Here is a 14,368-nt window from a genome sequence, read left to right as displayed (position 1 = left end):
ACTAGCTAGAGAGGCTCTGCCATTTGCCCACAGCACACAGTGCAGCTGGAATATAAACTCTGATCCACATCCTTCAAAGTAGGGGTTGGGGAGTACCATCCTGTGGGATGGTGGGGATGTGGCCTGGAGGTGTCTTTGGCTGACACTGTGACTAGAGGACAGAGGGCACTATGGGCTTTCCATAGATGGGGACCGGGGATGTTGGATGCCAGGCACAGGGCAATGTGGCCAATGCACCCTGTACGATTTCTTCTATACATTATGTGAGTCTAGAACTTAACTCCATTTTATAAGCAGACACAAAGCATTTCTGCACAGCTGTTACCAGAACCTGGATATTCCAGGAGCTCACCACTGGGGAGACTGAGGGAAGATTGTTTTAGTTAGAGCTTTCCCAAGAGTTCACTATTTTAGAAAATCCTATCCCTGCTGCTCGTAGAACCTGAATCGTGGAATCAGCCTGGAGCAGCAGGCATCTGTTTTTGTCACATCCATGCGGGACAGGCAGCTGACCATACAGTAGTCGAACTACATTAATATTAGATCCCTTTTAGTGATTTCTGACCCCCAAACTCTGTCAGTCCATTTTATTTTAAGGTTCATTATTAAGGTTTTTGGAAATGTTATAAAAGGGGTACTGGGTCTGATGACAGAACCAGAGATCTCAGCCTCTGAGAATTTTAATAAACATACACAGCCGTTTCTGTAAACGTTAAATATTATTGCCTCCAATACTTTTTTTGTGTAAGATTTTCCTGTTCGTCAATAATAGCTCTTGGTTTAACAACAGTATCAGCTCTTTTGAGGAGGCCTAGGCAATGCAACGGCTCTATCTGGGGCAAAAATCCAGAAGCACTGAACCCAAGGACTTTGCCAAATGGGGCATTTTGGCAATACCCAAGGGCCTGGTGTGTGTGGTGTTTTTACACACCTGTGCGCATCGATGCCTTTTCCCAGGACCAACCTACAATATGTGCGCTCTCAGGAATCTGAGTCCAAGGACCACAGACCTCTGCTGGAGTCCACAGAGGCGTTTAGTCCATTATAGTTCTGGGCATCTCCAATTGTATTGTTCTTGGCCTTCCAAAAAGGGATTGTTTGGGGGACATCCAGTGTGGTAAATCTAAATGTTTTTCTTTGGATTATTTGACAAGAGGAGGGGGAAGGAAGGATGCGGACAAGATGGCAGAAAGATTTATTCGGGAAGGTGCTTTGGTGACAGAGTTCCTCCTTATTATTTTGTCTTAAAAGGAACAATCCTTCCATTTTTTTCCTAACCAAAATGCATGAGAGTTTGACTACTGTTGAAAATTGTGGATATAAGCAGCTTGCTTAATAAAAGACATACAATTTTAATGGAGATCACATATATGTATATGAATATATAGAAATCAAGATAAAATGTCTAGGGCATATAAAGGCAGATTTATTTAACTGCTGGTATTATTTATACTATTAATATGATAAAGGCCAACTTAAATGGATCCCATTAAAGACACCAAGGAGATATGCAGGCCAATATTCATATATAAAGCAGATAAGCTCTCAATATTTGAGAGAGTGAGAAAGTAAAGGGAAAATCTGAAATTCAGGAAATGCAGTACCTCCTGGGATGGAACGCAGTGTTTTGCTATTCTATAGTGTGCTGTGTGGCCCTGGGCTCATTGTATTTCACTAAATTTGAAAAGTGAACATAAACAAGGCTTCAGTGCCTTTTATTTTGTTAAACTCTGTACATGTAACAGCCCACATGTCTAAGAATTCACAACATTTAAGAGAAATACCAAATATTTTAACAAACACACGCAGCCATTTCTGTAAACATTTTGCCGCTCACTTAGTTTCCTTGGCTTTCTAAATCTCTTTCCAACAGCTTTACCATAAATAAAATTATAATTTTCAGTCTATTATTTGTGTGTGTGGGTTCATAAAAATGGTTTAGGTAGGTGCTGAAGTATATTTTATCCTACTTTAATAATGGCAAATATTAAATAGGAACATTTAATTTATAGAAACTATATATTTGAAAAAATGAAAAGATCTTAAATCTTGAGAAATTGGTAAGCAATTCTATGTAAAAATAACAGTATAATCCATATTATTTAAATTTTTTTGATAACAAACTAACTCTTGGGCATAAATGACACACCAAACACTTAACATTATTTGGTATATGAGGATTTTAAATGGCCAAAATGTTTCCACCTATAAACATTACTTTAAAAAGAAAGTTACCCTGGTTTTTGATAACTAAAGTCCTTAAAATTTTCCTTCTATGTAAGAATTATTTTTGCAAATAATAAACTCTCAATTATTTTGATGTCATAAATAACACTGCTGTTCATATCCGGTAGTAGTACTATACGTACCCTTTTTAAAATGAATAGAACAGATTTGGGGTGATTACTCCCATTATGTAAACAGTCTATAAGACGATTTTCTCCAATGGTTCTTTATAAAAAAAGCTCTCCAGTGCATCCAAGGTCTTATTTTGGATTCAGAATTAGTCTGAGGAGTGACTGACTGCATTTTTAAAAATAGATTCTATTTTAAAAAATATCATTATTTTTCCACATAATCTTAAGAATATTATACAATTTGCACAAAATAGTACAGCTTCATAGCGGTTAAAACCTGGAAGAGGCATGATTTCAAATTGAAAATAGGGTGGGGCGAGTTATTTACTCCATTGAGACAAAGGAATACTAACATCCACTATGTAATGAACGCCTGTTAGGTGCCTCACGTGTAGTATTATGATTTCTCATAACTGCAAGGAACGTATTAATCCCATTTGCATTTTGATGATCCTTTAGTTTGCAGGCCAGCACTCAGTCCACTGCACCATACCAGCCAGGGGTGACTGACTATATTCTGAGTTACCCACACTACAAATGTCCCCATTACAGATACTAATTACCACCATCAAAAGTTGCTACTTCACCAAAGAAAACTACAGGTAATTCCTGCTGTGTTCTTGAAAAATATGCTGTTAGTATCTCAAAATGAGGGTGTCTTGTGTTTAAAGTTTTATACTTCTGAACATGTAAACTTAATATGGAATTAAAAAGGAAAGATGCTCTTTCCTAAATAGATATTACACGAACATTTCTGCTAAGAAATCTGAAAAAAAGCACATTAGTCAATGTGCAAATTTTTAGACAGAGAAAATCTTACTTCTCTGAACACTTTGGAGAAAATACTTATACCAATGTGTATTTTAATTTTGACAGCTGCCTTATAGTTCACTTTCTAAATACAAAATTGTGGCACTCTTAAGCAGAATTACATTTCCTAAGTGGTTCTCTGCCTTTGCCTTTAACATTTAATGCAATCTGAAATTTAATGCACTAGAATAAACAACCAAAATAAAAACTATTTGAGGGCCTTTCAAATCTCCATTTATGTAGACCCCACTGAAATTTCTCTCTTCACTTTGTGAACTGTGATTTCCATAATTTCATCACTTGTTTTCTTCAAAAGTGGGCACTCCAGGCCACTGTTTCATACATACAATTGAATATTGTGTTTTCATTCCAGAATCAACAAAATACTTCTCAATAAGAAAATATTTTGAAGAAATTCATTGGTCAGAAGTTCCCCCCATCAGGACATGGGAGAGCTGTATAAAGACCGGAATGTCCTCGCCCCTCCCGGGCCTCTTACCTTCGTTCTCCGTGTTGGCTGGCACAGAGTCGACCGCGAAGGGATGCCAGGGCTGGAGATCGTCCAGGCTGAACTCTCCGTTCACGGGAAGAAGCTCCACGGTGGTTTTGGTTTCAGTCATAGACGGCATGAGAGCATCGTTTCCGTAACTGATTCTCGGTTCACTGATCATGTTGGCTAAGACGTCATCCGAGTAGTTCTGCTCTTTCTGCAGCAGCTCATCTGATAAGACAAAGCATGTATAATGATCTCACTGAGAGCCACGAGGTGGTACCATAATCACCTCCATTTACAGATGTGAAAACTGAGGCACACGGGTATTAAGCCACTTGGGCAAACTCATAGCTAAGCAAGTGCCCAGGACGGGCTGGGAACCTAGGGAGAGTGGCTGAGACCTGGGGCTGCCGCTGCTGCGGCTGCCAGCGTGATAGGCCAGGGGAGCTGACTTGTCGGACAGATTCTCCCAGTAAACTCTGATCACAGGGGGACCACTAGCGCGCTTTGGTGATGTGTTTGCCGTGGAGTGGTGGCAATGAGCAAGGTACCTTTCTTTCAAGCCAAAGGACGTACCCAGTGATTCCCTAGCCATTCCTTGAACACGTGTGAGGACCAGAGCAGCCTAACTGACAGGCAGCTACTTTGCTCTTGAAAAGCCCTCCTAGTTTTGCCTTGAGCAAGTCTGTCATCCCCAAAAGCCCCCCTGTGCGGCATGATCTGTGTTCTGAGGTGACAGAGCAGCAGTCCCCGTGCCCTCCGGTTGTGGCCTTGCATACATGAGGCTCTGCTCAGCCTCCTCTTCCGAGGGCTAAATGTCCCTCCCTCCCAGCATGTGTCCCATGTCAAAGCAAACCTCCCTGCCGTAATCCTCTGCTGCTTCTCTGAAAAAACGCTATCAGTGACCTCCTACCAAAGTGACTAAACAAGTTCAGGTTTCAGGAACATAATCGACTTTTATCTGAAGTTCTTGTAGACTACTGAAAATTCCCAAATTATATATATTTCACTACTGAAATGCATTTTTACAGAAAAAAGAGCTTGGAATATAACCCTGTACCAAGTGTAATGACTGCTTCAAAAACAGGGTATCACATGATGTATGATCTCCTATGCGTTGCCAAAGATTCACTAGGTTTTTCTGTGTAATATATTTTTCAAAATTATATGTTCATAGATAGCAATTATGCTGTTATCAATATTAATCAGAATATCTCATTTTCCAATCATACCTCTGTCAAGAGTTTACAGTATTATATATTTCAAAGCAATTGATATAAAAAATAAAGAAAATTATTGATGTAGAAAAGAAAAAATCAGTTTAAATTTCATTTGTAATATTTTACTATCATCCTTCACATTCTCTTTTAAATTGACAAAAAAATTTATCCGACAAATTACAATTCTTTTCAAATGTATCTATTAAAATTATTTGACAGAAGAGCATTAATGAATGAGATTAATATCCTTGCATGGAGTTGGTTTTATTGCAAGATATTATTTTAAATGATGAAATCCCAAGCAAATCAGTTCTTTTGAAGTCTAATTGGAATTGTAACATATATCTATTCACTGCAGACCGCTCTAAAATTCAATATTCAATGCTTGCAATGACCTTTCCCATACAGATGAAGGCCCCCATCAAATTTCTTCCAACTTTTTCATGTCGTACCGAGTCACAGGTGATGGCTAATAACTTAGCCAGCGTCTGCTTTAATACATTACACAGGCATTTCTTTTATATAAATCTTATGCTTATGACTGTTTAGCACTTAAAATCCTAAAGAAAAATCTTCTAGAATAATTTTTAGTGCCTACACTTCATCTTGAGAGGAAATAACCTTCACCATGAGCTGCGTCAAGATTGAGTTCGATCACCAATGGCCAATGATCTCATGAATCATTGCCTGTGTACTGACACCTCCATAAAATCTGCAAAGGACGGGTCTGGAGAGATTTCAGGCAGGTGAACAGGTGGAGGTGCTGGGGCGGTGGTGCCCTGGACACGGCACAGAAGGGAAGGGCTCCCTCTCAGTCTCATCACTGGAGCGCTCATTTTCCGAGCAAATGCAGAAACCGGGCAAGATAAGCATAATTCTGTTCCGTAACATCCTGTACCTTCCAGGGTTGCGAGCCGCCTTAAATACCACTAGCCCCATGGGATGATGATTGCTTTTGTCCCCTCAAATAGGCATTTCCCATGGGAGCTGGAGGGAGGGCTGCACCCATCTCAGCCACAGAAGTAAAAAGGTAGAGAGGGGTAGGTGACTGTCAGAGTGCAAAATCTTGTATCTGTACTTCATAAACCATCTAGGGCATCTCGGCTTGCGGCAAACGGCAGGGCCGCCTTTTCTCTTTTATCTCTTACTTATACACTATTGGCAGAAAATTTCCTCCAAATGGCTGCTCAAATGTTGAGCCCCACAGTGGTTTATTTTCCTGGTTCATTATTATCTTCATCTTCAGAAAAGGAGAGAATGAAATATTCAAGGAATGTTATTTATTATTTATTTATGAGCAGAGTGAAAAGCACATAGGCTTTTCTTTTTGGTACAAACTAGTAGAAATCCACATTCCCATCTCAGTCAACCACAAGAGATTCAGAAACCACCTCTGGCTCTCTCATTTGGAACAGAGAAAAAGAGTGTGGTTTTAAGAGAGAACAAAGAGGGTGGAACTGATGGATTTCCGTTAGCTGGGGTAGGATTCAGCTGTCAATGGTCCCAGGCAGCCAGCTACCTCTTGATATCTTTATGGGCTCGCGATTTTACCAGGGGCCAACACAACTGGCACCCGGCCGTTCTTCCTGTGATAGAAACATCCAGAGCCGAACATGATTGTGTCACTGCTCGTTCTGAGCCGGACTTTATCTCTGAATTCTGTGGTGAGACTAATCACACGGAAGCCAGACTTCTGTGTTGGTGGCCCTGATAGATTATCTTTTTTACCCGAGTTAAGACCGTATTTTATTAAAATGCTTTGATGGCACGTAGTGGGGATTTCCTAAGCTTTTGAGCATCTGCCCCTGCCAGCTGCTGTATTACCTCTGGAGTTAATTATTTTCTGTTATAAGACCCAAGCACACAAGCTTGCAGTTAAAAGTGGAAATATTTAACTGAGTTCGATGATGGTAATATTTAATCCACAGTTTGAACAATAACAGAGATATTTAATTTCAAATACTAAACATCCTGCAAAAACCCCATCACTTTGCCCTTGTAAAAATGTGTTGAGGATGTGTCTCAGACATACTTCATAGTAAAGAGTACAAAAATACCTCATCACTTAGCAGTTACTGAAAATCTTTAAAGTATTTTGAAGAAACTAACATCAAAAGAAACACCCAATAGCAATTTCATTTTCCAACGATTAAACTGTTTTGTTTGTGTAAAAGCAATTGACTTCCATGATTTTGGAGAGAAACAGCCTCATAAAAGAGCTGCTAAATGGGAAACAGATGAATTCTAATATTCTTCTCTTAATTTTTAATCCACTAGTCAAACTCCTAAAAATTTAACTGCCACATTATAGGTTTCAAGAAAAATAAAGTTTACAAACGTTAAATCAGTTCTCTTTCACAAGCTTTGGTTGTAATTATTGGACGACCTCTTCCATCCTTTTAAATTCCTTTGGGGCGGAGAGGACAATTTCCTAATCGTAAGGGAGGCTGGACCTCGGCCTTGTCTCGGGCAAAACACAGCTGACAAAGGTCTGAAATGGAGGCTGGTGTGAACCTGACGTCCCCTAGGCTTGCTGCTTAGTCTCTTGGATGGGATTGAAGCCGCACTGCTGATTAATTTTTTCTATTTTCTGATTCTTCTGGTTCCTGGTACAAAAATAAATATTTATCAGCAGACTTTCCCCAAAATGGAAATTTCCTTTCCACCTTATCTAACAGGGGAGGTTCTCACATGACCAAGTCTTGTCTTTTAAATAAATATTTACAAGGATTGCACCTCTGAACAAAAAGCACTCTCTGCCCTCCCTGCCATGACTGCCACAGCTGCATTGGAAGTATTTATAAAAGGGATGCCATTTTTTTTCTGATCAGGAAGCTCTGCTATAAATCTGTCATCCCTTCTAGGCATTTTGCCCACACCAGGGCTGCGAGATCAGATTTACTTTTTCAACCACAGTTCTGAGCATGTCCGATTCAGGGGTCAGCGTGTAACTGCCACGATGTTCCTTACACGTAACGTCCGTGGCCCCTGAAACTCCCTCAGCCCGTGTCCCTTCCTATGGAAGCCTGTCATCTACACCCTCGCTCCATGGGCCTCCTCTGCGAGTTTGTGGAAATGCAGAAGCTCAGGCCCCACCCAGGGCCTGGGACAGACCTTGCCGGTTAATGCGATCCCCAGGCAATTCTTAAAGCCACTACCGTCTGACCATCCGTGGTACAATGGCATCACTACACAGTGGCCTCAGCTACGCCCTTCGCAAAAACAGGCGTCAAACCAAAACAAGGTGTGAAAAACGAGGGTGGCCGCCAAGCACCTGCGCGGGAAGACACCTTCCTCCGAAACACCTCCAAGTCCTGTTTGTAGAACATAACCCCTTGAGCTCCTGCTCACGGTAACACTTCTGAACCAGAGCGCCACAGGGAGGGAAAGGCTCCTTATGAATTTCCTTCTTCTGTCAGACCATCTGTCAGGCAGGAAATGAAACAGGAGCCAGCGCAGGGAAGTGCTCAGGAGATGGCCAGTGTTACTCAGACTCTGAGGAAAAGAATGTACGTAAGAGAGAAGAGGGCACCAGGGCACACACTTCACGCTGCTGGCTCTCCGCCACTGAAGACCAGCCCTAGCTGGTGAGCAAATTCACTTCTGGGGGGGGACTTACTGATAGTTCAAAGGAGCAGAAGCTGTTTGATATGCCGACTCGGGGGTGACCCACTGTGGTCTCCAAGTGATTACTGTACATTAAGATACTCCAGTGAGTGGGGCAGCCCCCCTACGAACGGTGTCATGCTAGGTCACCTTGCCAGCATGAGACCAACTGTACCAGTGACACCTTCCTCTTCTGTGGCCTTTTTATGTCCATTAGCTCATTTGATATCCACTAGAGCCTCTATGGTGGGATTACTATCCCCACGGACACTTGAGCAAACTGTCCATCTTGAGAAACTCATTTAAAGTTACCAAGTGGCAGAACCAAGATATGAACCCAAGTACCCCAATTGCCAGTGCAACCTTCTTACGATTCCATGAAAAATTCCAATGTTTGGGAGGCGGGGGACACACATGGCTATGTAATCTGATTAGTAACCAATATTATACGTATCCATCATCACAAGTGTCCTGTTTTGCACACACTGTTTGTGATGGATTTAGAAAGTGACGAATGCAATTGTATTGTTTCCCTCCTATGAGGAAACCAAGGTAAGATGTTTTAGCCCCAGTCCAAAGTCACAGAGCTTCTCCATGGCAGAGCAGAGCTCGAAAGCCAGGTGGCTCTCAGGGGTGCAACCACGCACTGCTCCGTTCTCTCAGCGGGGCCTTACCTGTCACCTCCCTTTGATAGCCCATCCTCAACAGCAGCTCTGCTCCGAACACTCATCGCCTTTCGACCCCCTTTCTCTGGGAGATGGGCATAGGTATGAGAGTTACTCGACCTGTCATTAGGCTTCACCTATTTGGAGTCCCGTGTAAGAGAACTCAGGCGCCTTGGGATCTTGAGTTGTTTGCGTGGGTGAACAGAGGGGAGTCTGCATACTCAGTCACCCCCAAAATCCTTTTCCATCGGGGTGCAGGGACTGGACAGCGTCAGCGGCCGTGAGTAGAAGGTGCTGTCACATTTTCCAACTTGGGGAAAAAATTTTTTACAGACATCTGATCACAGAGCAATGCTGTTCCACAAATCTAGTTTTTATTTTGACCTCCAGAAAATTGGGTCAGTCCACTTATTTTTAGCCACACTATCAATCTTGGAAATCTCTCAGTCTTAAAATTCAGTCTCTATGCCTGAATCTGGGTTTATTTTTCTTTCACGGTTTCTTGGACACGGCTTTTAAATGGAGCATGTTTTGCCCACTTATGGCAACAAATGGTCCCTGGAGGGCATACAAACATGGCTACACATCACTGTGAGACTATCCCTTATTGCAAGTGACATTTTCCTGAGGTACCCCTTGCCTGGCTTAAGACTGAGGGTATGGAAAATGTCCCTTTTCATTTAACACAAATTTCCTTTTGACTTTTAAACAATGTAGATCAAACAACTCAGTTCCACCAATGGCATCAGTCAAAAATCAAGATAAAAGTCAGTCAGGCCCCCCGGCATCTAAAAACAGATGAAAGGGTTCCTTCCCCATGTTTACTCGTGGAACTTGTGCCAATCCAATTTCTGACTACGTCAGGAGTCTTGGTTCTGCCTGGGCAGTCAGAAGCCTAAGCAGCCCCAAGGGGAAAACTCTTCTAAAGTTTACACCAAAAACCGAGTTTATTTATTACAGAAAGAATTTCTGAAAGTATGCTGTGTTGAGGTTATAATTCACATATGTAAGTAAATGACCTTGTTTTAAGGAAATACATAGTGAAGAATTTAGGTGTAAAAGGCCAATTTGTCTGCAAGTCACTTTCAAAACCAGGAATTTTGTATAATATTTTCAGAACTTTTCTTTAAGTCTGGAATTGTATTAAAATAAAAAGCTCAGTACTGTGGCGCTAACTGTAGTGCCAGCTTTCATCTGTGTATATCTGGATTTTTCTTCTGGTTGACATATATAGTGAACATGCATATAGGACCATTAACATAAACAGATACAAACTACACGTCCTGTGCAAACTAAAATAAAAACAAATGTGATTTCTATGCCTTGTACCCCTTATACATTAAGTCGATTATCTCATGTGGTTTTCAACCCAGGAAACAGTGGTCTCTTCACATGCCAGCGGAGAAACCGGCTGTCTTGGGCTGGTTTAGAGATGTGTACTTTTATGGCCAAGCTCAAGGAGTTTCAAACTAGTTATGATCATGTGGAATTCCTTCTTCAAACATGTCTTTAAGGGTCTGACCCTCTGGCATAAACATGGACTTCACTGAGCTTCCTCTTTTTGTTACACTAAAATATAACAGTTGGTGCCAATTGCTAGAGTAACGAATTCAGTGCAAAAAACGTAGAAAACAAAAGAAATGACAAGAATTAACTTGCAATTCCACCACCAGAGAAAACCAAGAGTAACGTTTTTAAGAAGTTTTATCCTTTACAGAATTGATTATTTCATCTCTTCCCATTACCACCTTATGATCTAATTTTTATGACTGTGGTTGATGAGAATAAACTCTGTGGCGTTACTACGTGCACAGACTCCCGGGATTGGCAGTACCAGGTTTGAGGACACAGAGATGGAATCACAGTGAATTTTTCTCCCGTTTCATTCCACAGAACGAATTTCTCAATTTTCTGGTACGTTGTTCTGCATAGTTGGCATGGTTTTATGTTTGTCTGTTTTTACTTCTAAGTTTTCAGATAAATTGGAAAAATGAAATAAAACCAGAGGTTTGCTCTACGTACCCGGGTCAATATCACATTTCCTTTTTAAAAAACTGCTAATGCTTTTAGTGAGCACAAGAAAGTAAAATGGGTAAGATTATCTTTGAAAAGTACTCAAACGACAGTTTTACTGCTTTTGCATCTATTTTAACAGAGGCAAAGTCATTTGGGTGATTGATACCGTCCGAGCCCATCCTCTCCTGGAGCCTTCGCTGATGGGGTTGGGTGGGTGTTCTGGGCATCCGTCCATAACGTCCCCTTTTTCCACCTGAGCTCTGCACCAATTAAGAGAGAGCAGGCAGAGATGAAAGCACCACGTTTACTTCTGATAAAGCCCTTCCTAGTCCACGTGCCGCTTTCTTTGGGGAGGGAGTCACACGCAGGGCACCTGGCTTGTCAAGCTATTTGTAGGCTCGATTTCAGTTTTCACTTGTACCCTCAGTTGCACTTGAAGAGGGAGGGAGTCTGAGGGCCGCCCCTATAGCTGGTTCCTATCCAACCTGCACACTGTTAAGTGCCAGTCCTGTCTGATGAGCACCCTTCCCAAACTTGTGTCTACCTTACCTGGGTAACAGATATCCTGGGGGCGGACCAAAGGAAACCAAAGGAAACCAAAGGAATGGGAAACAGTGACTCTCACAACAGTTAGCCATCACTCTCTGCCATGCTATGAAGAAAGTGCATTTAACTGAGTCATCTCTGATAAATGTTTAATTGATGGAATTTTATCTTTAGAAAGATGTGTAGTCTTGGTTAGCAAGGCTGGTTAGCTCGTGGTAGAAAGTAAAATTTTCAGCATCCATCCATAGTTAATTTCATGCAAAGAGCCTAAAAAGTTCTGCTGATGATTGTAAGGGGAACAGGCAAGTGTGAATAAGATCAGCACAAATGTAAATATATAAATATAAATGTAATTATAAATATAATTATATCTGTCACAAGGGAGGACGAGCTCCTGTTCCTGCAGCAATCACAGCATGTTTGTACACATGATAGCTCATTGCAAATGTTTGTTTATGCAGATTTAAAAATCCCCACACCAACTTTCTATGCTCTTCTGCACAATGGCCTGTTTGTGTTTTCTTTAACACAAAATTTGCTCTGCAGTGCACAATTCTAGAAGGGCAATGGTCCTTCCTCTTCCGCATTAGCTGATTCACATCATCACTTAAGCACGCATGGGGAAACCGAGCCTGGCGACAGAAAGCGCTTGGCATTTGGGGCTTGGAGGTGGGTGGAAAGTGTCTGTGTTCAGGGAGGCACAAACAGTGCAGAGGAGAGGGGGAGGCTGAAGGGACTCGCTTTAACAAACGTAACCTGGAGCCAAGAAATATAAAACCATTTTATCATTACTTGATGAGCTCATTAATTCATTTATTCATTCATTCAACTGTTCAGTAATCCAACTATCTACCATCTTCCAGGCCAGTGCAGGAAATAACTAAGAAAGTTTTTTTTGTTTTGTTTGTTCTTGTTTTTTTTAAACTCAGAGCTCATGGACCCGAGGAAGAATGGGCATAGACGTACTTCCCGCACAAATGCTAAGGTAAACAGTACAGACACAACGAGGGGACAAAAGCTGGGATTTTTGAGCTTTGCTAAGGAAGAGACAGGGCTGTCGCAGTAGATATGGGTGCATGTACCAAAGCACAGAGGATGAACTTGTCATGAGCTGGGATGCTGTTGGTTGTTGGAACACAAGTAAGTGAACAGGAAGCAGCTTAAACAGAAGCCAGAACTTTAACTTTGTGGGATGCAGAGAGCAAAAGGATATGCTCATCTGCACCAGGAGTACGCAATTAGCAAAATCCAGACTACGGCATTCTACAGGTCAAGGGGCCAGCAGTTCTTTACTAGGTAAATTATAAAGAAAAAAAATGGGATGGAGGGCAGAGCTGGGTATTATAAGACAGTTAAGCAACATGTCAACATTAAAGCCTAGGGAAGGAGGCAGCGGGTAGAAACGTATAGAATGATAAAGCCAGACAGGCACTGAAGGGCGAGACACAAGAAAGGACAGTGTTACTCTGAGGGCGGCGGTGGGAGGTTGTACGAGAACAGAGTAGAGAGGTGTTATCGGGTGGCTGGTAATATTCTTCTTCTTGATCTGAGCTTCGTCTACCAGGAGAGCAAATATAGGGGCAGAAACACAGGTTTTATGTAGACATGTTGAATGTGCAATGTTCCAACACAGCACAGTGAGGATGTCTGGAGCCGCTGCGGACAGGGGCCCGGAGGGCTCCCGTCTACACTGGAACAGCCCACGGGGGAGCGCTGGGGTGAAAACGGGAGTTTTCTAAGATTCTAGAAGAATTTTGCAGGGGTTTTGGGAATAAAGCCCACATTAGATTCCCCTGTAGGGATTTACTGTATATTGAATTCTGCTAGAGAATGAATAGTCCCACCCACAATGAAGTGCCACATCTTTGATGAAAGTTCTTCACAGCGTCTCGCAGCAGTGCTTAACAATAACATCAGAGTGGCGGTTATTGTTAGGAACTACACGGAACAGGGTATTTCATCTCCAAATAAAGAGTTATGGGTCCTTATGATTTCACTCAAATGTGGAATCTAATGAACACACTGAACAAGGACAATGGGGACAGACTCATAGATGGAGAGCAGGTTGACACATGGGGGTCGTTAGGGGGCGGAGGGATTTAGAAAAAGGAAAAATGGCTCATGGGCGTGGACAACAGGGTGATGCTTGCTGGCGGGAGGGGGTATAAAGAGGACTAAATGGTGATGGAAAAAATACAATAAAGATTAAATCCATAAAAAGAAGAATTATGGGTCTTTTTTTCCCTTAAATCCTTTTAATACTAGAATCCATGGGGTGATTAAAAAAAGCCACCTTATTTATTTTTATTCTGCAAAGAACAAAGGAGAAAATTGGGTAGGAGATGAAAAATAAAGCAGACCCAGCTCTCCTTTAAGTTGCCTCGTGAACCAGGGATCCCGGTGCCAGAAGGTGTATTCCACTGAACGTGCTGGGAAGTTACCCCAGTCGGTCGCTTCGTCACCAAGAAAGGACAACCCCTTCCACCATTTTCCATGCTGCTCAGCTTTTGGCTTCATAGGGGAGATCTTACCCTTGTCTTTGCTTCCCATCACTTTGCCGTCTCAGCACCAGACCTCATCCAAGCCCCTGACGCTTTTCCAGTTGAAAATTTACAGGAATTTCTAGTAGTTTCCTTTCTTTAAAGTTGTTGCTTC

The 14,368-nt window shown here is 41.9% G+C and overlaps 1 protein-coding gene across 6 annotated transcripts in view; it reads right to left on the bottom strand.

The window, feature by feature from the left end:
- The window catches only part of APP (amyloid beta precursor protein), a 228,924-nt gene that overhangs the window by 22,504 nt on the left and 192,052 nt on the right, over positions 1 to 14,368 (bottom strand). For all 6 annotated transcript variants that reach the window (XM_054579515.1, XM_054579519.1, XM_054579524.1 and 3 more), the window contains one exon: positions 3,667 to 3,888. In XM_054579515.1, coding sequence (XP_054435490.1) covers positions 3,667 to 3,888 — 222 coding nt within the window. The remainder of the gene's footprint in view (positions 1 to 3,666; positions 3,889 to 14,368) is intronic.

This window comes from Pteronotus mesoamericanus, unplaced genomic scaffold (assembly GCF_021234165.1).
Source record: "Pteronotus mesoamericanus isolate MK-2021 breed Mesoamerican mustached bat unplaced genomic scaffold, CSHL_Meso_final contig_116, whole genome shotgun sequence".
NCBI classification, from domain to species: Eukaryota; Metazoa; Chordata; class Mammalia; order Chiroptera; family Mormoopidae; genus Pteronotus; species Pteronotus mesoamericanus.
This window is presented reverse-complemented; position numbering and strand designations above follow the sequence as displayed.